The 22,184-nt window shown below is 52.5% G+C and overlaps 2 protein-coding genes across 4 annotated transcripts in view; both read right to left on the bottom strand.

The window, feature by feature from the left end:
* Positions 1 to 13,148: 13,148 nt before the first annotated feature.
* Positions 13,149 to 15,085, bottom strand: LOC308239009 (TERF1-interacting nuclear factor 2-like). Its single transcript, XM_080651564.1, is given in 7 exon segments — positions 13,149 to 13,480; positions 13,483 to 13,767; positions 13,939 to 14,035; positions 14,121 to 14,228; positions 14,308 to 14,409; positions 14,491 to 14,598; positions 14,748 to 15,085. Coding segments are annotated over 7 exon segments (1,071 nt in total). The 5' UTR covers positions 14,940 to 15,085; the 3' UTR covers positions 13,149 to 13,301.
* Positions 15,086 to 17,284: 2,199 nt separating this feature from the next.
* Positions 17,285 to 22,184, bottom strand: part of CYFIP1 (cytoplasmic FMR1 interacting protein 1) — a 32,809-nt gene continuing 27,909 nt past the window's right edge. For all 3 annotated transcript variants that reach the window (XM_080651763.1, XM_080651761.1, XM_080651762.1), the window contains exons 25-31: positions 21,415 to 21,505; positions 21,079 to 21,209; positions 20,584 to 20,656; positions 20,073 to 20,167; positions 19,125 to 19,363; positions 18,386 to 18,533; positions 17,285 to 17,934 (exon numbers count right to left, since the gene is read on the bottom strand). In XM_080651763.1, the coding sequence (XP_080507889.1) occupies positions 17,770 to 17,934; positions 18,386 to 18,533; positions 19,125 to 19,363; positions 20,073 to 20,167; positions 20,584 to 20,656; positions 21,079 to 21,209; positions 21,415 to 21,505 (942 nt within the window). In that variant the 3' untranslated portion in view covers positions 17,285 to 17,769. The remainder of the gene's footprint in view (positions 17,935 to 18,385; positions 18,534 to 19,124; positions 19,364 to 20,072; positions 20,168 to 20,583; positions 20,657 to 21,078; positions 21,210 to 21,414; positions 21,506 to 22,184) is intronic.

Here is a 22,184-nt window from a genome sequence, read left to right as displayed (position 1 = left end):
GCAGGGTGCTTGGGCCAGCTTAGAGGGAATCTGCCCCGCAGTTTCGGGGGCCTTCCTTTGCAGGGCTGGGGACGGGGGAGCTGCAGAACCCCGCCTTGCTGCTGTTGTGCAGGGTTCTTTGTTTTGGTTTGTTTTAATTTCTGGGTAGAATATTTGGTGAGGATCCCATGGCAGACAGTTTCACTTCCAGTGCCCCGAAAAACCAGGGCAGGAGGGGGCGACCACGTGCCTCAGGGGACATGACAAGTAGGAAGGGACCTTTTCCCAGAGGAGCAGGTGAGCTGGGAGGTGGTGACCAGAACCCACCGCCCCCTTTCCTGCACGCCCTCCAAAGCGGCAGCGCGGGGGTCAGTGCCCGTGAGTGTCCTGAGATCTAGGTGACAGGCAAGTCCCTCTATCAGAGACAATGAGATATGCAGGCATTTTGTCCTCCAGTCGGACTTGGCTCCGCCAGTTTTGGAAGCCCAGCCGGGTATTTCCGCCCAGAATTAAGATCAGTAAGGTGGACAGACACAAAGCGGCTCTCCTAAGAGGTTTGTGTCAGGCAATGTTGACTGGTGCACGGATGTCTTCACGAATTCATTTCCAGGCCGGGTGTGAGCCCATACTCTCTGGCTGTACTGGTGACCTCCCTCCCCCAAATCTTTTTTCTAGCTGAGCTTTCCAACCTGGAGTGTTAATGAGATGACATGGGATGTACACCTTCTGGTTCTGTGAAAGACCCTTCTTCCTTCATGCGTTTATTAGCCACGTAGTTACCAAGCCTGGCTTGTAATCTCTGCTGTCTTCTGGGAATTCGCAATCGAATAAGCACTAGTTTCTCCTCATAAAAGTGACTTTTTGGCTAGGGAAACTGACATGCAAACCCTAGTTTCTCGCAGGGGCAATTCCACGTAAATGCCCATGAAAAGTGCGGGTAGGAGGAAATGTTTATATCCCGTTAGGGTGGCTGGGAATGGTTTCAAATACATATATGGTTACGTATTCTTTGAATCCTCACGCAAGGATATTATTCCATTGATCTTTTAAAGTGTACTTTTATTGACTTCAGAGAGGAAGGAAGCGGGAGAGAGGGAGATAGAAATTTCAGTGATGAGAGAGAGAATCCTTGACCAGCTTCCTCTTGTATGCCCCCTACTGGGGATGGAGCCTGCAACCCGGCACGTGCCCTTGGCCAGAATCAAACCAGGGGTCGCACTGGGGACCCTTTATTCCCCAGGCCGACGCTCTGTCCACTGAGCCAAACCGCCCAGAGCTCCACTGATTTTTTGAGAGAAGGAAAGACGGAGATAAATATCAAATATCGCATCAATCGGTCCCCCGTGCAGAGGCCGGGACCGGGGCCTCGGTCGGGGAGGACCCTGCAACTCGAGTCTGTGCCCTTGGCTTGAATCGAACCCGTGACCCTTTTGTCCGCAAGCCAGCTCTCTATCCACTGAGCCAATGGTCTAGATCTAAAACTCATCTTTTTGAAAGTGGATTGAATCAGTAGCCGGTGTCGCTTAGTGGTTAGAGCATCCGCTTGCCAGACAGACACGCACCTTAGGCAGGGTGGGCGGGTCACCTTCACGGGAACCCCAGTCCAGCAGTCTCTGGGGCCTCCCTTTACAAGACGGGGGCAGCAGGAGGTGCAGAAGTCAGAGCCGTGACTTCGGCCCGGGCGGGGACGGAATGATTGCCACCGTGGCCTCCCTGGCCGAAGTTGTGGGGTATTTATTCGGGGTAGAATTTTTGGTGTGTACGCAGGGATTTCGCAGGGGCCTCAGCACCACGGACAGCGGCACGGCGTGTTATCCCTTGAATGGCCACAGGAGGACAGCAGAGGATCGTTTTAGCGGGGTAATGCCCTGATAGTGTCCTTTGAAGTCTCGTGTAAGGCGTATAAAGATCCGTAGACGTGTGCAGTATAATCAGCCACTCCCCTGAAGGAGAGGGCATATTTGTTCTACACGTTTCATTCTCGCGTAGGATAAAAGAAACTATCCGTATGCCAATAGACGTTGGTAATGAGACACTGGTAGTGTATGAGTGTATAGGCACAGAAGCAGCTACACCTTTTACCCGTGGTTGCTAGAAAGGTCTCCCTACAGACATATCTGGCAGGGTGCTTGGGCCAGCTTAGAGGGAAACTGCCCTGCAGTTTCGGGGGCCTTCCTTTGCAGGGCTGGGGACGGGGGAGCTGCAGAACCCCGCCTTGCTGCTGTTGTGCACGGTTCTTTGTTTTGGTTTGTTTTAATTTCTGGGTAGAATATTTGGTGAGGATCCCATGGCAGACAGTTTCACTTCCAGTGCCCCGAAAAACCAGGGCAGGAGGGGGCGACCACGTGCCTCAGGGGACATGACAAGTAGGAGGGGACCTTTTCCCAGAGGAGCAGGTGAGCTGGGAGGCGGTGACCAGAACCCAACCGCCCCCTTTCCTGCACGCCCTCCAAAGAGGCAGCGCGGGGGTCAGTGCCCGTGAGTGTCCTGAGATCTAGGTGACAGGCAAGTCCCTCTATTAGAGACAATGAGATATGCAGGCATTTTTCCTCCAGTCGGACTTGGCTCCGCCAGTTTTGGAAGCCCAGCCTGGTATTTCCTCCCAGAATTAAGATCAGTAAGGTGGACAGACACAAAGCGGCTCTCCTAAGAGATTTGTGTGAAGCAATGTTGACTGGTACACGAATGTCTTCACGAATTCATTTCCAGGCCGGGTGTGATCCCATTCTCGCTGGCTGTATTCCTGACCTCCCACCCCCAAATCTTCTTACTGTACCCCCTTTTCCCTAGCCGGGTTTTCCAACCTGGAGTGTTAAAGATGTACACCTTCTGGTTCTGTGAAAGACCCTTCTTCCTTCATGCGTTTATTTGCCACATAGTTACGAAGCCTGGCTTGTAATCTCTGCTGTCTTCTCGGAATTCCAATCAAATAAGCACTAGTTTCTCCTCATAAAAGTGACTTTTTGGTCAGGGAAACTGACATGCAAACCCTAGTTTCTGGCAGGGGCAATTCCACGTAAATGCCCATGAAAAGTCGGGTAGGAGGAAATGTTTATATCCCGTTAGGGTTGCTGGGAATGGTTTCCAATACATATATGGTTACGTATTCTTTGAATCCTCACGCAAGGATATTTTTCCATTGATCGTTTAAAGTGCACTTTTATTGACTTCAGAGAGGAAGGAAGCGGGAGAGAGAGAGATAGAAATTTCAGTGATGAGAGAGAGAATCCTTGATCGGCTGCCTCCTGTATGCCCCCTCCTGGGGATGGAGCCTGCAACCCGGCACGTGCCCTTGGCCAGAATCAAACCAGGGGTCGCACTGGGGACCCTTTAATCCGCAGGCCGACGCTCTGTCCACTGAGCCAAACCGCCCAGAGCTCCACTGATTTTTTGAGAGAAGGAAAGACGGAGATAAATATCAAATATCGCATCAATCGGTCCCCCCGTGCAGAGGCCGGGACCGGGGCCTCGGCCGGGGAGGACCCTGCAACTCGAGTGTGTGCCCTTGACCTGAATCGAACCCGCGACCCTTTTGTCCGCAAGCCAGCTCTCTATCCACTGAGCCAATGGTCTAGATCTAAAACTCATCTTTTTGAAAGTGGATGGAATCAGTAGCCAGTGTCGCTTAGTGGTTAGAGCATCCGCTTGCCAGACAGACACGCACCTTAGGCAGGGTGGGCGGGTCACCGTCACGGGAACCCCAGTCCAGCAGTCTCTGGGGCCTCCCTTTACAAGACGGGGGCAGCAGGAGGTGCCGAAGCCAGAGTCCTGATTTCGGCCCGGGCGGGGACGGAATGATTGCCGCCGTGGCCTCCCTGGCCGAAGTTGTGGGGTATTTATTCGGGGTAGAATTTTTGGTGGCGTACGCAGGGCTTTCGCCGGGGCCTCAGCACCACGGACAGCGGCACGGCCTGTTATTCCTTGAATGGACTCAGGAAGACAGCAAAGGATCGTTTTAGCGGGGTAATGCCCTGATAGTGTCCTTTGAAGTCTCGTGTAAGGCGTATAAAGATCCGTAGACGTGTGCAGTATAATCAGCCACTCCCCTGAAGGAGAGGGCATATTTGTTCTACACGTTTCATTCTCGCATAGGATAAAATAAACTATCCTTATGCCAATAGACGTTGGTAATGAGACACTGGTAGTGTATGAGTCTATAGGCACAGAAGCTACACCTTTCCCCGTGGTTGCTAGAAACGTTTCCCTACAGACATATCAGGCAGGGTGCTTGGGCCAGCTTAGAGGGAATCTGCCCCGCAGTTTCGGGAGCCTTCCTTTGCAGGGCTGGGGACGGGGGAGCTGCAGAACCCCGCCTTGCTGCTGTTGTGCAGGGTTCTTTGTTTTGGTTTGTTTTAATTTCTGGGTAGAATATTTGGTGAGGATCCCATGGCAGACAGTTTCACTTCCAGTGCCCCGAAAAACCAGGGCAGGAGGGAGCGACCACGTGCCTCAGGGGACATGACAAGTAGGAAGGGACCTTTTCCCAGAGGAGCAGGTGAGCTGGGAGGTGGTGACCAGAACCCACCGCCCCCTTTCCTGCACGCCCTCCAATGCGGCAGCGCGGGGGTCAGTGCCCGTGAGTGTCCTGAGATCTAGGTGACAGGCAAGTCCCTCTATCAGAGACAATGAGATATGCAGGCATTTTGTCCTCCAGTCGGACTTGGCTCCGCCAGTTTTGGAAGCCGAGCCGGGTATTTCCGCCCAGAATTAAGATCAGTAAGGTGGACATACACAAAGCGGCTCTCCTAAGAGGTTTGTGTCAGGCAATGTTGACTGGTGCACGGATGTCTTCACGAATTCATTTCCAGGCCGGGTGTGAGCCCATACTCTCTGGCTGTACTGGTGACCTCCCTCCCCCAAATCTTTTTTCTAGCTGAGCTTTTCAACCTGGAGTGTTAATGAGATGACATGGGATGTACACCTTCTGGTTCTGTGAAAGACCCTTCTTCCTTCATGCGTTTATTCGCCACGTAGTTACCAAGCCTGGCTTGTAATCTCTGCTGTCTTCTGGGAATTCGCAATCGAATAAGCACTAGTTTCTCCTCATAAAAGTGACTTTTTGGCTAGGGAAACTGACATGCAAACCCTAGTTTCTCGCAGGGGCAATTGCACGTAAATGCCCATGAAAAGTGCGGGTAGGAGGAAATGTTTATATCCCGTTAGGGTGGCTGGGAATGGTTTCGAATACATATATGGTTACGTATTCTTTGAATACTCACGCAAGGATATTTTTCCATTGATCTTTTAAGGTGTACTTTTATTGACTTCAGAGAGGAAGGAAGCGGGAGAGAGAGAGAGATAGAAATTTCAGTGATGAGAGAGAGAATCCTTGACCGGCTGCCTCCTGTATGCCCCCTACTGGGGATGGAGCCTGCAACCCGGCACGTGCCCTTGGCCAGAATCAAACCAGGGGTCGCACTGGGGACCCTTTAGTCCGCAGGCCGACGCTCTGTCCACTGAGACAAACCGCCCAGAGCTCCACTGATTTTTTGAGAGAAGGAAAGACGGAGATAAATATCAAATATCGCATCAATTGGTCCCCCTGTGTAGAGGCCGGGACCGGGGCCTCGGCCGGGGAGGACCCTGCAACTCGAGTGTGTGCCCTTGACCTGAATCGAACCCGCGACCCTTTCGTCCGCAAGCCAGCTCTCTATCCACTGAGCCAATGGTCTAGATCTAAAACTCATCTTTTTGAAAGTGGATGGAATCAGTAGCCAGTGTCGGTTAGTGGTTAGAGCATCCGCTTGCCAGACAGACACGCACCTTAGGCAGGGTGGGCGGGTCACCTTCACGGGAACCCCAGTCCAGCAGTCTCTGGGGCCTCTCTTTACAAGACGGGGGCAGCAGGAGGTGCAGAAGCCAGACTCGTGATTCCGGCCCGGGCGGGGACGGAATGATTGCCGCCGTGGCATCCCTGGACGAAGTTGTGGGGTATTTATTCCAGGTAGAATTTTTGGTGGTGTACACAGGGTTTTCGCCGGGGCCTCAGCACCACGGACAGCGGCACGGCCTGTTATTCCTTGAATGGACTCAGGAAGACAGCAAAGGATCGTTTTAGCGGGGTAATGCCCTGATAGTGTCCTTTGAAGTCTCGTGTAAGGCGTATAAAGATCCGTAGACGTGTGCAGTATAATCAGCCACTCCCCTGAAGGAGAGGGCATATTTGTTCTACACGTTTCATTCTCGCGTAGGATAAAAGAAACTATCCTTATGCCAATAGACGTTGGTAATGAGACACTGGTAGTGTATGAGTGTATAGGCACAGAAGCAGCTACACCTTTTACCCGTGGTTGCTAGAAAGGTCTCCCTACAGACATATCTGGCAGGGTGCTTGGGCCAGCTTAGAGGGAATCTGCCCCGCAGTTTCGGGGGCCTTCCTTTGCAGGGCTGGGGACGGGGGAGCTGCAGAACCCCGCCTTGCTGCTGTTGTGCAGGGTTCTTTGTTTTGGTTTGTTTTAATTTCTGGGTAGAATATTTGGTGAGGATCCCATGGCAGACAGTTTCACTTCCAGTGCCCCGAAAAACCAGGGCAGGAGGGGGCGACCACGTGCCTCAGGGGACATGACAAGTAGGAGGGCACCTTTTCCCAGAGGAGCAGGTGAGCTGGGAGGCGGTGACCAGAACCCACCGCCCCCTTTCCTGCACGCCCTCCAAAGAGGCAGCGCGGGGGTCAGTGCCCGTGAGTGTCCTGAGATCTAGGTGACAGGCAAGTCCCTCTATTAGAGACAATGAGATATGCAGGCATTTTTCCTCCAGTCGGACTTGGCTCCGCCAGTTTTGGAAGCCCAGCCTGGTATTTTCTCCCAGAATTAAGATCAGTAAGGTGGACAGACACAAAGCGGCTCTCCTAAGAGATTTGTGTGAAGCAGTGTTGACTGGTACACGAATGTCTTCACGAATTCATTTCCAGGCCGGGTGTGATCCCATTCTCGCTGGCTGTATTCCTGACCTCCCACCCCCAAATCTTCTTACTGTACCCCCTTTTCCCTAGCCGGGTTTTCCAACCTGGAGTGTTAAAGATGTACACCTTCTGGTTCTGTGAAAGACCCTTCTTCCTTCATGCGTTTATTTGCCACATAGTTACGAAGCCTGGCTTGTAATCTCTGCTGTCTTCTCAGAATTCCAATCGAATAAGCACTAGTTTCTCCTCATAAAAGTGACTTTTTGGCCAGGGAAACTGACATGCAAACCCTAGTTTCTGGCAGGGGCAATTCCACGTAAATGCCCATGAAAAGTCGGGTAGGAGGAAATGTTTATATCCCGTTAGGGTTGCTGGGAATGGTTTCCAATACATATATGGTTACGTATTCTTTGAATCCTCACGCAAGGATATTTTTCCATTGATCGTTTAAAGTGCACTTTTATTGACTTCAGAGAGGAAGGAAGCGGGAGAGAGAGAGATAGAAATTTCAGTGATGAGAGAGAGAATCCTTGATCGGCTGCCTCCTGTATGCCCCCTCCTGGGGATGGAGCCTGCAACCCGGCACGTGCCCTTGGCCAGAATCAAACCAGGGGTCGCACTGGGGACCCTTTAGTCCGCAGGCCGACGCTCTGTCCACTGAGCCAAACCGCCCAGAGCTCCACTGATTTTTTGAGAGAAGGAAAGACGGAGATAAATATCAAATATCGCATCAATCGGTCCCCCCGTGCAGAGGCCGGGACCGGGGCCTCGGCCGGGGAGGACCCTGCAACTCGAGTGTGTGCCCTTGACCTGAATCGAACCCGCGACCCTTTTGTCCGCAAGCCAGCTCTCTATCCACTGAGCCAATGGTCTAGATCTAAAACTCATCTTTTTGAAAGTGGATGGAATCAGTAGCCAGTGTCGCTTAGTGGTTAGAGCATCCGCTTGCCAGACAGACACGCACCTTAGGCAGGGTGGGCGGGTCACCGTCACGGGAACCCCAGTCCAGCAGTCTCTGGGGCCTCCCTTTACAAGACGGGGGCAGCAGGAGGTGCAGAAGCCAGAGTCCTGATTTCGGCCCGGGCGGGGACGGAATGATTGCCGCCGTGGCCTCCCTGGCCGAAGTTGTGGGGTATTTATTCGGGGTAGAATTTTTGGTGGCGCACGCAGGGCTTTCGCCGGGCCCTCAGCACCACGGACAGCGGCACGGCCTGTTATTCCTTGAATGGACTCAGGAAGACAGCAAAGGATCGTTTTAGCGGGGTAATGCCCTGATAGTGTCCTTTGAAGTCTCGTGTAAGGCGTATAAAGATCCGTAGACGTGTGCAGTATACTCAGCCACTCCCCTGAAGGAGAGGGCATATTTGTTCTACACCTTTCATTCTCGCGTAGGATAAAATAAACTATCCGTATGCCAATAGACGTTGGTAATGAGACACTGGTAGTGTATGAGTCTATAGGCACAGAAGCTACACCTTTCCCCGTGGTTGCTAGAAAGGTCTCCCTACAGACATATCAGGCAGGGTGCTTGGGCCAGCTTAGAGGGAATCTGCCCCGCAGTTTCGGGGGCCTTCCTTTGCAGGGCTGGGGACGGGGGAGCTGCAGAACCCCGCCTTGCTGCTGTTGTGCAGGGTTCTTTGTTTTGGTTTGTTTTAATTTCTGGGTAGAATATTTGGTGAGGATCCCATGGCAGACAGTTTCACTTTCAGTGCCCCGACAAACCAGGGCAGAAGGGGGCGACCACGTGCCTCAGGGGACATGACAATTAGGAGGGGACCTTTTCCCAGAGGAGCAGGTGAGCTGGGATGCGGTGACCAGAACCCACCGCCCCATTTCCTGCACGCCCTCCAAAGCGGCAGCGCGGGGGTCAGTGCCCGTGAGTGTCCTGAGATCTAGGTGACAGGCAAGTCCCTCTATCAGAGACAATGAGATATGCAGGCATTTTTCCTCCAGTCGGACTTGGCTCCGCCAGTTTTGGAAGCCGAGCCGGGTATTTCTGCCCAGAATTAAGATCAGTAAGGTGGACAGACACAAAGCGGCTCTCCTAAGAGGTTTGTGTGAGGCAGTGTTGACTGGTGCACGAATGTCTTCACGAATTCATTTCCAGGCCGGGTGTGAGCCCATTCTCTCTGGCTGTACTGGTGACCTCCCTCCCCCAAATCTTTTTTCTAGCTGAGCTTTCCAACCTGGAGTGTTAAAGAGATGACATGGGATGTACACCTTCTGGTTCTGTAAAAGACCCTTCTTCCTTCATCCGTTTACTTGCCACGTAGTTAGTTACCAAGCCTGGCTTGTAATCTCTGCTGTCTTCTGGGAATTCGCAATCGAATAAGCACTAGTTTCGCCTCATAAAAGTGACTTTTTGGCCAGGGAAACTGACATGCAAACCCTAGTTTCTCGCAAGGGCAATTCCACATAAATGCCCATGAAAAGTGCGGGTAGGAGGAAATGTTCATATCCCGTTAGGGTGGCTGGGAATGGTTTCCAATACATATACGGTTACGTATTCTTTGAATCCTCACGCAAGGATATTTTTCCATTGATCTTTTAAAGTGTACTTTTATTGACTTCAGAGAGGAAGGAAGCGGGAGAGATATAGAAATTTCAGTGATGAGAGAGAGAATCCTTGATCGGCTGCCTCCTGTATGCCTTCTACTGGGGATGGAGCCTGCAACCCGGCACGTGCCCTTGGCCAGAATCAAACCAGGGATCGCACTGGGGACCCTTTAGTCCGCAGGCCGACGCTCTATCCACTGAGCCAAACCGCCCAGAGCTCCACATATTTTTTGAGAGAAGGAAAGACGGAGATAAATATCAAATATCGCATCAATTGGTCCCCCCGTGCTGAGGCCGGGACCGGGGCCTCGGCCGGGGAGGACCCTGCAACTGGAGTGTGTGCCCTTGACCTGAATCGAACCCGCGACACTTTTGTCCGCAAGCCAGCTCACTATCCACTGAGCCAATGGTCTAGATCTAAAACTTGTCTTTTTGAAATTGGATGGAATCAGTAGCCGGTGTCGCTTAGTGGTTAGAGCATCCGCTTGCCAGACAGACACGCACCTTAGGCAGGGTGGGCGGGTCACCTTCACGGGAACCCCAGTCCAGCAGTCTCTGGGGCCTCCCTTTACAAGACGGGGGCAGCAGGAGGTGCAGAAGCCAGAGTCGTGACTTCGGCCCGGGCGGGGACGGAATGATTGCCGCCGTGGCCTCCCTGGCCGAAGTTGTGGGGTATTTATTCGGGGTAGAATTTTTGGTGGTGTACGCAGGGCTGTCGCCGGGGCCTCAGCACCACGGACAGCGGCACGGCGAGTTATCCCTTGAATGGACACAGGAGGACAGCAAAGGATCGTTTTAGCGGGGTAATGCCCTGATAGTGTCCTTTGAAGTCTCGTGTACGGCGTATAAAGATCCGTAGACGTGTGCAGTATAATCAGCCACTCCCCTGAAGGAGAGGGCATATTTGTTCTACACGTTTCATTCTCGCGTAGGATAAAATAAACTATCCGTATGCCAATAGACGTTGGTAATGAGACACTGGTAGTGTATGAGTCTATAGGCACAGAAGCAGCTACACCTTTCCCCGTGGTTGCTAGAAACGTCTCCCTACAGACATATCAGGCAGGGTGCTTGGGCCAGCTTAGAGGGAATCTGCCCCGCAGTTTCGGGGGCCTTCCTTTGCAGGGCTGGGGACGGGGGAGCTGCAGAACCGCGCCTTGCTGCTGTTGTGCACGGTTCTTTGTTTTGGTTTGTTTTAATTTCTGGGTAGAATATTTGGTGAGGATCCCATGGCAGACAGTTTCACTTCCAGTGCCCCGAAAAACCCGGGCAGGAGGGGGCGACCACGTGCCTCAGGGGACATGACAAGTAGGAGGGGACCTTTTCCCAGAGGAGCAGGTGAGCTGGGAGGCGGTGACCAGAACCCAACCGCCCCCTTTCCTGCACGCCCTCCAAAGAGGCAGCGCGGGGGTCAGTGCCCGTGAGTGTCCTGAGATCTAGGTGACAGGCAAGTCCCTCTATGAGAGACAATGAGATATGCAGGCATTTTTCCTCCAGTCGGACTTGGCTCCGCCAGTTTGGGAAGCCGAGCCGGGTATTTCCGCCCAGAATTAAGATCAGTAAGGTGGACAGACACAAAGCGGCTCTCCTAAGAGGTTTGTGTGAGGCAGTGTTGACTGGTGCACGAATGTCTTCACGAATTCATTTCCAGGCCGGGTGTGAGCCCATTCTCTCTGGCTGTACTGGTGACCTCCCTCCCCCAAATCTTTTTTCTAGCTGAGCTTTCCAACCTGGAGTGTTAAAGAGATGACATGGGATGTACACCTTCTGGTTCTGTGAAAGACCCTTCTTCCTTCATCCGTTTACTTGCCACGTAGTTAGTTACCAAGCCTGGCTTGTAATCTCTGCTGTCTTCTGGGAATTCGCAATCGAATAAGCACTAGTTTCTCCTCATAAAAGTGACTTTTTGGCTAGGGAAACTGACATGCAAACCCTAGTTTCTCGCAGGGGCAATTCCACAAAAATGCCTATGAAAAGCGCGGGTAGGAGGAAATGTTTATATCTTGTTAGGGTGGCTGGGAATGGTTTCGAATACATATATTGTTACGTATTCTTTGAATGCTCACGCAACGATATTTTTCCATTGATCTTTTAAAGTGTACTTTTATTGACTTCAGAGAGGAAGGAAGCCGGAGAGATATAGAAATTTCAGTGATGAGAGAGAGAATCCTTGATCGGCTGCCTCCTGTATGCCCCCTACTGGGGATGGAGCCTGCCACCCGGCACATGCCTTTGGCCAGAATCAAACCAGGGATCGCACTGGGGACCCTTTAGTCCGCAGGCCGACGCTCTATCCACTGAGCCAAACCGCCCAGAGCTCCACTGATTTTTTGAGAGAAGGAAAGACGGAGATAAATATCAAATATCGCATCAATTGGTCCCCCCGTGCAGAGGCCGGGTCTGGGGCCTCGGCCGGGGAGGATCCTGCAACTCAAGTGTGTGCCCTTGACCTGAATCGAACCCGCGACCCTTTTGTCTGCAAGCCAGCTCTCTATCCACTGAGCCAATGGTCTAGATCTAAAACTTATCTTTTTGAAAGTGAATGGAATCAGTAGCCGGTGTCGCTTAGTGGTTAGAGCATCCGCTTGCCAGATAGACACACACCTTAGGTAGGGTGGGGGGGTCACCGTCACGGGAACCACAGTCCAGCAGTCTCTGGGGCCTCCCTTTACAAGACGGGGGCAGCAGGAGGTGCAGAAGCCAGAGTCGTGACTTAGGCCCCTGCGGGGACGGATTGATTGCCGCCGTGGCCTCCATGGCCAATGTTGTGGGGTATTTATTCAGGGTAGAATTTTTGTTGGTGTACACAGTGCTTTCGCCGGGGCCTCAGCACCTCGGACCGCGGCTCGGCGTGTTATCGCTTGAATGGCCACATGAGGGCAGCAAAGGATCGTTTTAGCGGGGTAATGCCCTGACAGTGTCCTTTTAAGTCTAGTGTAAGGCATATATAGATCCGTAGACGTGTGCAGTATAATCAGCCACTTCCCCGACGGAAAGGGCATATATGTTCTACACGTTTCATTCTCGCGTAGGATCTAAAATAAATTATCCGTATGCTAAGAGACTTTGGTAATGAGGCACTGGTAGGGTTAGTGTGTCATGTTTCTAAGGAATGACTTACACTGACTTTATAGAAGCCTTCATTCCTCTCCCTCATACCAACACAGTGTTGTAACAAATCCAAAGTTTAATGATGAAGTATTACAAAGTAATTTGGGCCAATGAGTCAAGCAGCCCAAGGCTGGGCTTCCACTTTATCCCCACTAAATGGCCTGTAGAGGTGAGGAGGAAGGAGACAGGCAAGATGAGATGGCATTTTGGTCCTATCAGAGGAGTCTATATGGTCATGGGAAGGGGCATACACAGCCCCAGGACTATAAGAGGGGCGGTATTCACAGAAGGTTGGGATTAGGGTTTCAAACTTTGTCTTCTCATAGTTTTCCAGAGACTCCTGCAGAGAAGGGAGCAGGGAGATCCTGTCATTTGAAACATCCCCTGAGCCCTGTATATTCAGGGAGCATGGGTTTCTGTGTTGTTCTGCCCCATCCCCTTCTTTCCCCAGCTTTCTGTTGCTCCCTACTCACCATTTTCTTCCTCATCAGAGTCCAAAACTAAGTCCCCTCTGGTAATGACGGAGGACACACTGCAAGAAGGAAACCAGAATCAAAGTACTCTTCTAGATGAACACAGGCCCTCAAGAGTCTCAAGACATGAGTCTGTCTGATCTAGTCCTGACTCAATGTACAATCTCAGGGGCTCCATGGAGCAGTCCCAGCAATTCCTGGGTGGGAACAAGCAAAGAAGATAGGATGAAGGGAAAGCAGGCAAGGAATGTGCTGCTAGTAGGCAGAAGCAACTGTTCCACTCACTCCTTTTGCTCCGAGGCGGACAAGTCAACTGGGTTCTCATTCACAGTCCTTCCACCCAGGGTCTGGGATGGACTCCTAGACTTTTCAGTGGAGGCTATTCTCGTGCCTACATCACCTGCTGGAACTGCTATGTGTGTCCCTTGTTTTTTTCTGTTCTGGGTTGACAGATGACCTAGGTGGGTGAACTCAGATTCCGAAAGGGGAATAGCATGACTGTGGAGTGCTCCTTATGGCCTACCCTCCTGGATGCCCACTGGGCCTGGTTTCTTCGCTGGCCTAGAGGGGCCAGATTGAAGTGGTGGCCAGCCAAAGGTTCTGGGTGCTTTCTTGAGGCTGGTCCCTGCGGAAGGTGTGGGCCAGGGTTGGTTTTTGGCACCGGTTGATGGAGTGCTGGTCTTGGTTGCTGAGGAGGACTGGGCTCCATCGGCTCTGACATGTTCACTGAATTAGTAACAGAGCACTCTAAAAAGAAAAGAATGTTCCTTATAAAGAGAACAGACAGTAACACATAAACTCAGTCTGGTTTCTTTGGTGTCAAGCCCATGTAACCCTTCTAATAGGCTGGCTGTCTCAAAAGATCTCAGGCTACATATTCCACCCCCAAATTCCTAATTTTCCCGATGGTCCTGGTACCTGGAAGTGGCCACCCCATGTCCACACTATATTGGCTCAAAGCAAAAGAAGACGTGATAGACATCCCAGGCTGCATCCAGCTCAGCACATCCTGAAGCTGTGGGCAAGGAGAGAGCATGAAGACCACAGTCCTTGATCCAACCACCCCACACTCTGCCCTCTGTGTTTGGCCCTAGGAAAACCTGCTGTGTCTGTGGGGTAGGCAGTGCTTTTTCCAGCCGACACAAGTATTCAAAAAATAGCTTTTCCATAGCAGCTAGAAAGGGCTCCCCATACTCTTGTTCAAGTTCCTGCAGACAGAAAAAAGCTGGTCAGAAAAGGACTAGAAAAGAAAGCCACATCACAGTTTCCAAAATTAGTTAGTCTCACCAGCAATTTCCAATCCAAATCCTCAGGGGCCTCTGCCAGCAGCTTTACCTGCTGGCGAAAAGCTTCCTGTGCCTCTGAGATGATCTTCAGATCCTGCTCTGTCTGTTGAAGGTAAAGAAGTCCAGACAAATTAGGGGCACCAAGGATTAAGTGTGGGTGGGGACTGTTCCAGGGATTACTCACAGCTTTGGGGTCCTGCACGACAGTAGGTCCAGACACTGGAAAGTGGAGGTACAAGGCATTCAGAACGTGGGCCCAACGCCGGCCCTGGAGGATCAGCTGCACCACCACCTGTGAAGGGGACTGAGCTCAGAATTCCCACTTCGGAGCAGGCTTCCCTTTTGCAACCGCTCCCACCCCACAAGCGGCCTGTCCTAGTCTGATCCTTGCATCCCACCCCTTCCCCCTCTGCGCGTTCCCGGTCCCAGTGGCTCTAACACCTTGGCCTTCAGGCCCATACACAGGCGCTCGTGGTGGCGGTAGCGAACCAAGCCAGGAGCAGCAGCGCGCAGGGACCGCAGAAACTCCAATACTCGCGGAAAATATTCCACGTAGCGTCCGCGCACGACTCTCCAGCTGGCAGCGGCAGCTAAGCGCAGGGCAGCGGGGCCGGCACCCGGGGGCTCAGCCATGGCAGGCGCGCTCTGCCGCGTGGGCAGGACTTCGGTTCTTTCCTCCGAGAGGCGTTCTGACCCCGCCCAGGGGCGGGCTCCCTGTGGACCGCAGAGGCTCCGTATGCTTCGCGATCCTCAGCGCCCTTGCGTTGGCCGCCAGAACTTTGTAGGTTTTCTCCAATTTGGGCCGGAGCCCGGGTGAAGAACCTAACGGCTCCAATGGTACCAGGACGCTCGCTCTGCCTTAAACGGCGCCGTTGTCTCGAACCCGAGGGCTACCGCGCTTCCGGCCCTGCCACCAGTTTTTCCTGCCCCGGAAAAGGGCGATAATGGAAAACCAATGGGCCTCCCCGGAGTTGGGGAAATGTGAGCGCGCGTCAGCGGCCGGCCCCGCCCCGCCCTCTCCGTCACATCCTGGGCGGTAGCGAGGCCCATTAATGGCGGCCTTCAGGGTACAGACTGCCTCAATAATGGCCGCCTCCAGGCCACTGGTTGCTTCAGTAATTGCGGCCTCCAGGGTACTGGCTGCCTCAATACTGGCGGCCTGCAGGTTACTGGCTGCCTCATTAAGAGCGTCCTGTTTGGTACTGGCCGCTTTTGTTAGCCGCGCCTTCCCCTGTACGGACCACCTCAATAATGGCATCCTCCGTGTTACGGCAAGCCCCAATAATGGCGACCTCTCGCGAGGACGCTGAATCTCGCGACATTCCAGCACCTCGCTGTACGGACCGGCTGCCTCAATAATGGCGGCCTCCAGGGTACTGACAGCGGCCTCTAGGTTACGGACTGACATCGTGAACGCACAGCTTCCTGATGTCAGTGCAGCAGCCAAGGCTCCCTTTGCAGGGCTGGGGCGCGAAGGGGTGCACAATCCAGACCCGTGGCTTCAGTCCATCCAGGGACGGAATGATTGCCGCCCTCGACAGCCTCGATGATTTTGTGGGTGTTTTTTCCCCCCACCTGGGTAGAATTTTTCGTCTTGTTCACAGGGAATAGCTGGGGTTTTAGTACCACGGACAGAAGCACACGGTGTTATTCCTTGAATGGCCACAAGAGGGTAGCAGAGGATCGTGTTTGCACAGGAATTGGCTGACAGTCCTTTGGGGTTTGTGTAGTAAGTTCAGGGCATGTAGCTTGGTTGCCGGCACATCCCCAGTAGAGGGTGTGCAGGAAGCAGCTGATCGATTTTTCTCTCATCAATGTTTCTATCTCTATCCCTCTCCCTTCTTCTCTGTAAAAAAGCAACAAAATTTTATCTTTGGATTTGGGTCTCTTATGACACCTTCTATTCTGTTCCATTAATTTCTCTATTGGGCTCTGACAGTGGTTGAGCATCAAGCTATAACCAGGAGGTTCAATTAATATCTTAAGAGCATTCGTGTTTTCCATATGTGTTTACTACCTTTGGTTTGGTTTCTAACACTGCTAAAACGCAGGAATTTGAGTTAGGTCATCATCACAGTCATTTTTTCATGAGATTCTAGCCTTTCACTATGGTCTGAGGACAGACACTGCCTCCCTCCATCAGAATGCGGGTCAAGGTTAGCAGTTCACATCAAGAAAACACTTTCAGCCCTGACCAGTTTGGCTCAGTGGATAGAGCGTCGGCCTGCAGACTGAAGGGTCCCAGGTTCGGTTCTGGTCAAGGGCATGTACCTGGTTTGCGGGCACATCCCCAGTGCTGGGTGTGCAGGAGGCAGCTGATCAATGTCTCTCTCTCATCGATGTTTCTAGCTCTCTGTCCCTCTCTCTTCCTCTCTGTAAAAAAAAAATCAATAAAATATATTTTAAAAAAAAGGAAAAAAAAAAAAAAAAAGAAAACACTTTCAACCCTGACTGGTTTGGCTCAGTGGATAGTGTCATCCTGCGGACTCGGGGTCCTGGGTTCGGTTCCGGTCAAGGTCATGTGCCTTGGTTGCGGGGGGTGTGCAGGAGGCAGCTGATTGATGTTTCTAACTCTCTCTTCCTCTCTGTAAAACCATCAATAAAATATATATATATATATATATATATATTTTTTTTTTTTTAAAAGAAAACACTTTCAGGTCAAGCAGCACAGGGAACATCTCATCCTGCATTTCCAGTAGCACGTGCCTGGGTCCACAGACACAGATAACTGCTCCTTCTCCCAGGCCATGGTGGCCGAGACTCAGACTCCAAGGGCCCAGATAAGCAGACAAAGTGCCTTGTCAGAGCCCACACACACTGGTGATCACAGTACATGAAGGAAAGCAAGGAGATTTCATTCTTTTCATTTCCACATCCTTTAAATCATCCCTCGCAAATAGGACGTTGTTACAAATGGACTTAGTAGAAACAAGGAGTCAAGTTCACTATTTTCTTAAAGAATTGACACAAATAGGGAAGGAAAGACTGACTTTAATTCATAAAAGACCATTAGCAAAAGGCCTAACAAAAGCTAAAGAATCATTAACTTCCATTCTAATTGGTAATGACTTTAATTACAGTTAGCTATCCATGTTCCTTGCTGAAGTTCATGAATCTTTTCCTGAACGTAACTGATCCCTTGCCGAGGAATACAGAAATGACCCCGGTGGCACTTGGACATTACACAGAAAAACAGAAAATAAATGTAAGAATGGGAAGGCAGCAATTGGCAGCCGATAGTCTCAGACTTCCTAATTACCAAAAGCATAGACAATTTTAGGCTAGAAAAATAAGTCGATTTTATAAATTTAGGCTTTCAGATCGAAAAGTGCCCTTTCACAAGGACACTGAGAAATAGTCCCTACACATCTCACTGGCTTGTGACAAGAAAAACACGCCCTACAGTTAGTTACAAATGCAGCCGGGACCACGGCTCCCCAAGAAGGCCACAGGCACGTCCTCAGCTGCTGGCCAGGGACTGGTGGATCGGGGGCTGGAAGCAGCGCACGTGTTCCACGGGCGTGCTCTCCCCGTCGCCCGACTTCAGGTACTTGTCCAACACGGTGATGATCTCGTCATTCAGGATCTGGAACTTGCGAATTCTCTCCACCATCTTCTTCAAAGGCTGCCACGGAAAATGAGAGAGACAGATATGTCGATAAATAGGTAGATACTGTCTGAGTGTTTTCAAGAATTCAATGACAAACATTTCAGAAAATGGAAAAGACAAAAAGATCTAAAAAGCAGCCATAAGCACACTCTGACGACCACCAAGGAAGCCAGGAGACCAGGCAGTAGGCCAAGGGCCTGAGCACAGGTCACATGAGGCTGCACATTGAGATTACGGATTCAAGAACCCTGAAGAGGATAAAAATGGGTGAGTTGGTATTTCAACTGTCAGACTGCTCGACTCTCCAATTTCATGACAATGCATTTTGAGAACGAAAGGGAAGCTTTACTTGGCGGCACCTGATGTGCTGCGATGGAAGACATCCCCGAGGAAGAAGTTGTCATAGACTGAAAGCATGCTTTACTGTGAAACTTCACCGTAGGACACAAGGCTTTTGTGCACATACCACGTTTTTGATAATCTCGTCTTTGCCATCGTGTTTCTGGACTTTAAGCAGATGGTAGCAGAAATCCAGGACAGCAAAGCGCCGCTGCTGCCCGAGGAGAACGATGATCATGCAGCCGGCCCAGTGCAGCCCGTCACCAAAGCATTGCCTGCAAACAAGAAGCTATAAGCACCCGGCCAGTGTGGCTCAGTGGTTGAGTGTCGACCTGTGAACCAGGAGGTCACGGTTTGATTCCGGCCAGGTCACATGCCAGGGTTGCAGGCTTGATCCCCACTGAGGGGTTTACAGGAGGCAGCCGATCAACGATTCTCTCATTGTTGATGTTTCTATCTCCCTCTCAATTTCCCTTCCACTCTCTCTAAAATGAATGGAAAAATATCAAGTGAGGATTAAAAAACAAAAAGCCCTGAGCAGAATGGGCGACCAATGTTAGTCTTTCCTGCATCTGTCTTTGTCTCCAGACGTCCACTGGGAAAACTGGGCAGTCGGTGGCCTGTCCCTGTTTCTGATGAAGACCCCTTTGGGTTCCTCTGGCACCCCATTTCCTAACCTGTTTTTACATCGCAGACCCCCCTTGAAGGACTGCATGAGGCTGGGGCCCTCGCTGGGCACACCACCGTGCCGAAGTTTCCACGCCGACTCCCTCCCAAGGCTGAGCCCCAAGTCACGTGAGAACCGCACTGAAGTAGCTTTAAAGCACCTCGGCACCCACCTCCCTGGGCCCAGAGCACACACTCACTCGACCGTGAACTCGTGCGTGCCCACGGGGATGCAGTACACAAACTGCATGGCACTCCACAGTCTGTGGAACTCGACACACTCGTCCACGTGCATGACCCCGTTGCTGGGCAGAGGCCCGCGCCAGATGGGGTCGTCCAGGAAGGTCCGGATCCGCGTCAGGATGACCTCGAACATGGACAGGCCGCAGCAGAGACGTTCCTTGGTCAGCAGGTCCCCCTCTTTCGCTATGGCAATTTGCTGCGGGAAGGACAGCACGCGATGGGGCCACACGGGAGGTCGAGGGCTGAACCCATGAGCCCCGTGTTCTTTCTGACTTCATGGAAAATGATCTTCACTTGCAGAAGCATCAGACAAGATAAGGGTCAGGTATTCCCTGTCTTACAAGATTCAGTGGGGTGCACGGTGGAGGGCAGAACGATGGTGCCTGCAGAGAACTGTGGCAATGTGTGCAGACACTTTCATCGTCACCACACAGGGCGAGTCTAGAGGCGGCTAATGGCCAGAGCCCAGGGACACTGCGTAACAGCCGACAAGTCACGGGAAAGCCACACAACAAAGCATCGTCTGGTCCAAAAGGGTGACGTGCTGAGACTGAGGACCGGGGAGCTCTACCCGGATGCCTTGCCTCCCATCAGAGAACCCCCCAGTCTGTTCTTAAATACCCGGGACCAAGCCTTCTTCACGAGAGATGGACCCCGGGGCAGGCGACCCCTCTGCAGGCGTCTCACCTGCCAGGAGGTGTTCTACGCACACTCCAGACGCAGCAATTCGAAATGCTCCATGGCTCGGTCCTGTTACGGACCCGCTGGAGACCCTGGGCCGAGTGGACCTGTCCACCAGCCTGATGCCTCCTGGTCTGGGCTCCCCGGAGCCTGCCCGCCCAGCCTCACCCAGGCCCGACGTGGACGCCCTATGAACAACAGCAACTGCCGACCCAGGAGGTTACCTGAGGGGTCCCCAGTCTTTCAATCAGAGGGACGAGGTGCAGGGGGGCGTACTTGGATTCTAGCCTCTTCATTTTGGCATCGAGTCTCTCTCCCTCTGCAGTGGAAAAAAGTGGCGTACACTCCGTCTCTTGTGTGAAAAGCGATCACAGCGGTTACAGTTTATACAAAGAAACCGAGGGAAGGCTGTGAAAGGAACATGTCACATGGTGATACCGCGTAGTCACGTGAATGTGGAAAACTGAAGCGTCTCAGGCTCTCTGTGATGTGATCTCTTACACGGGCTTCAGAATAGACGGGCTGGCTTCGCTTTTGATTATATTTGTGTTTCTCAGTAAGTTTTCAAAAGTGAAGGTTGAACAGAAAGTCGTTCCTGTCGCTGTGAATTGAAACAGCAAAGGAGTCGGTTCTATACGTGAATTTTCAGCGATAACCTGCATGTGACATGTTCCTTTGACCACTTGCCTTGGTAACTACGCGGTATCACCAGCTGCCCCGGTGGTGCCGGCTCACCTTTCACGTGGACCCGCGGCAGGATGTTCTGAAAGGGGGCTGCGTGCAGCAGGTCGCACACTTCTTCTAGAGACTAGGACGGAGCAGGAGAAGGCTGCGTGAAGGGGTCAGTTCGCAGGAGACGGGCAGAGCCATCTGGGGCTGGTGCAGGGGGCGCTGATCGGCGCGGGTGTGAGCGACGCGGTCCACTTACACGCGGACTTCTCCACGGAGACGCCCAGTTCACACCCATGTTGAGGGTCAGCTCCATATATGGGGGGCCCTGTGTTGCTGTTTACCATGCTCACGCACTAAGACATTCTCACACGCACTACACTGCACTTTGGGGTTTCAAGGGCAGGAACGTAATTAAAATGAGTCTAAAGAGTCGTGAACAAGATGGTGCTGTCCTGCCTTCCCCCTGAATGGCCCCATAGATGAAGGCTCCCTCAACGCCCTCTGTCCCCCTGGGGGAGATGGCCATGCTGGGGGGGGAGGGGGCTGTCACTCGCTCACCAGGCTCTGCTCGATGAGCAGGCAGAAGAGGATGGCGTTGCCCACCTCCCGCAGGTTCTGGAAGCACACGGTCTTCAACTCTGCATACTCCACGATGTCCTTCAGCTGGTGGTGGAAGAACTCCAGGATGCCTGGGGGCGAGGGGGGCAGGGTTGGGGGTGTTGGAGGGGCCGAGCCCCCCACGGCACAGCCTGGGCCCACAGAACACCCTCTGGCACCGCCAGCAGGCCCGGGAAGGAGACGCCACGTGCCCCGACACCAACATCTCCCGCAGGGGTGGTCCGGGTTGCCCGGGCACTGCCCCTCGGCTCCACAGCCTTTTTCCCCATCACTCACCCGGGGAGCCGTACTCGTGCCGGGGCAGGCGGCAGATCTTGGGCATCACCTCCATCAGCGTCTTCACGTACTGCAGGATGGTGCCTTGCAGCTGCAGAGACAGGGGCTGCGTCAGCCACGGGCTGGGCCTGTCCCTGAGGTGGGACTGTCCACGGGACCAGTGACACTGACAACCCTTTGGGCTGTGAAACCAGTGAGCACAGGGTCGGAAGCAGCTCCCTGCAGAGGCTCTGGCCACACGTGTGGCTGGAGGCACGGCCCACGGAGGGCAGGCCACGAGGAAGCAACACCCACCAGGCCCGTTTCTGGACTCCTCAGTTAGAACAGAGACCAGGTCACCTTGGGCCACAGCTTTGAGGGAGGATACACTGGGGTGGGGGGGGTCATCTGTCATGGGTCACGGTTGTGGCCAATGACCCCGTTCATCTGTATTCTAATTGCTTTTGGGTCCTGACCTACATAGTTTCGATTTTGTCGTCTTAGAATTCCATCCGCTTCTGCGTTAACAATTTAATTACATGGACAGAAATTGAGCGTCAAGCTTTCTCTTGGTTAGTTTATAACACATGGAAAGACATGAAAATCGATATTTGGTAACAGAGAATCTTGAAAACAGTGGGCTCAGGATTAAAATTTTATCAAGTTCCCTCGGAGAAGTGCACGAACAGGTATCCAGGGCAGCCTGCTCACGTGGGAGGAACTAGGTGTCTGAGTCCTGTGAGCTGCTGTAGCAACTGAACCCAGGGGATGGGGGTGGGGGGTGGGCGGGT

This window comes from Plecotus auritus, assembly GCF_963455305.1.
Source record: "Plecotus auritus genome assembly, chromosome: 15".
Taxonomy (NCBI): Eukaryota; Metazoa; Chordata; class Mammalia; order Chiroptera; family Vespertilionidae; genus Plecotus; species Plecotus auritus.
This window is presented reverse-complemented; position numbering and strand designations above follow the sequence as displayed.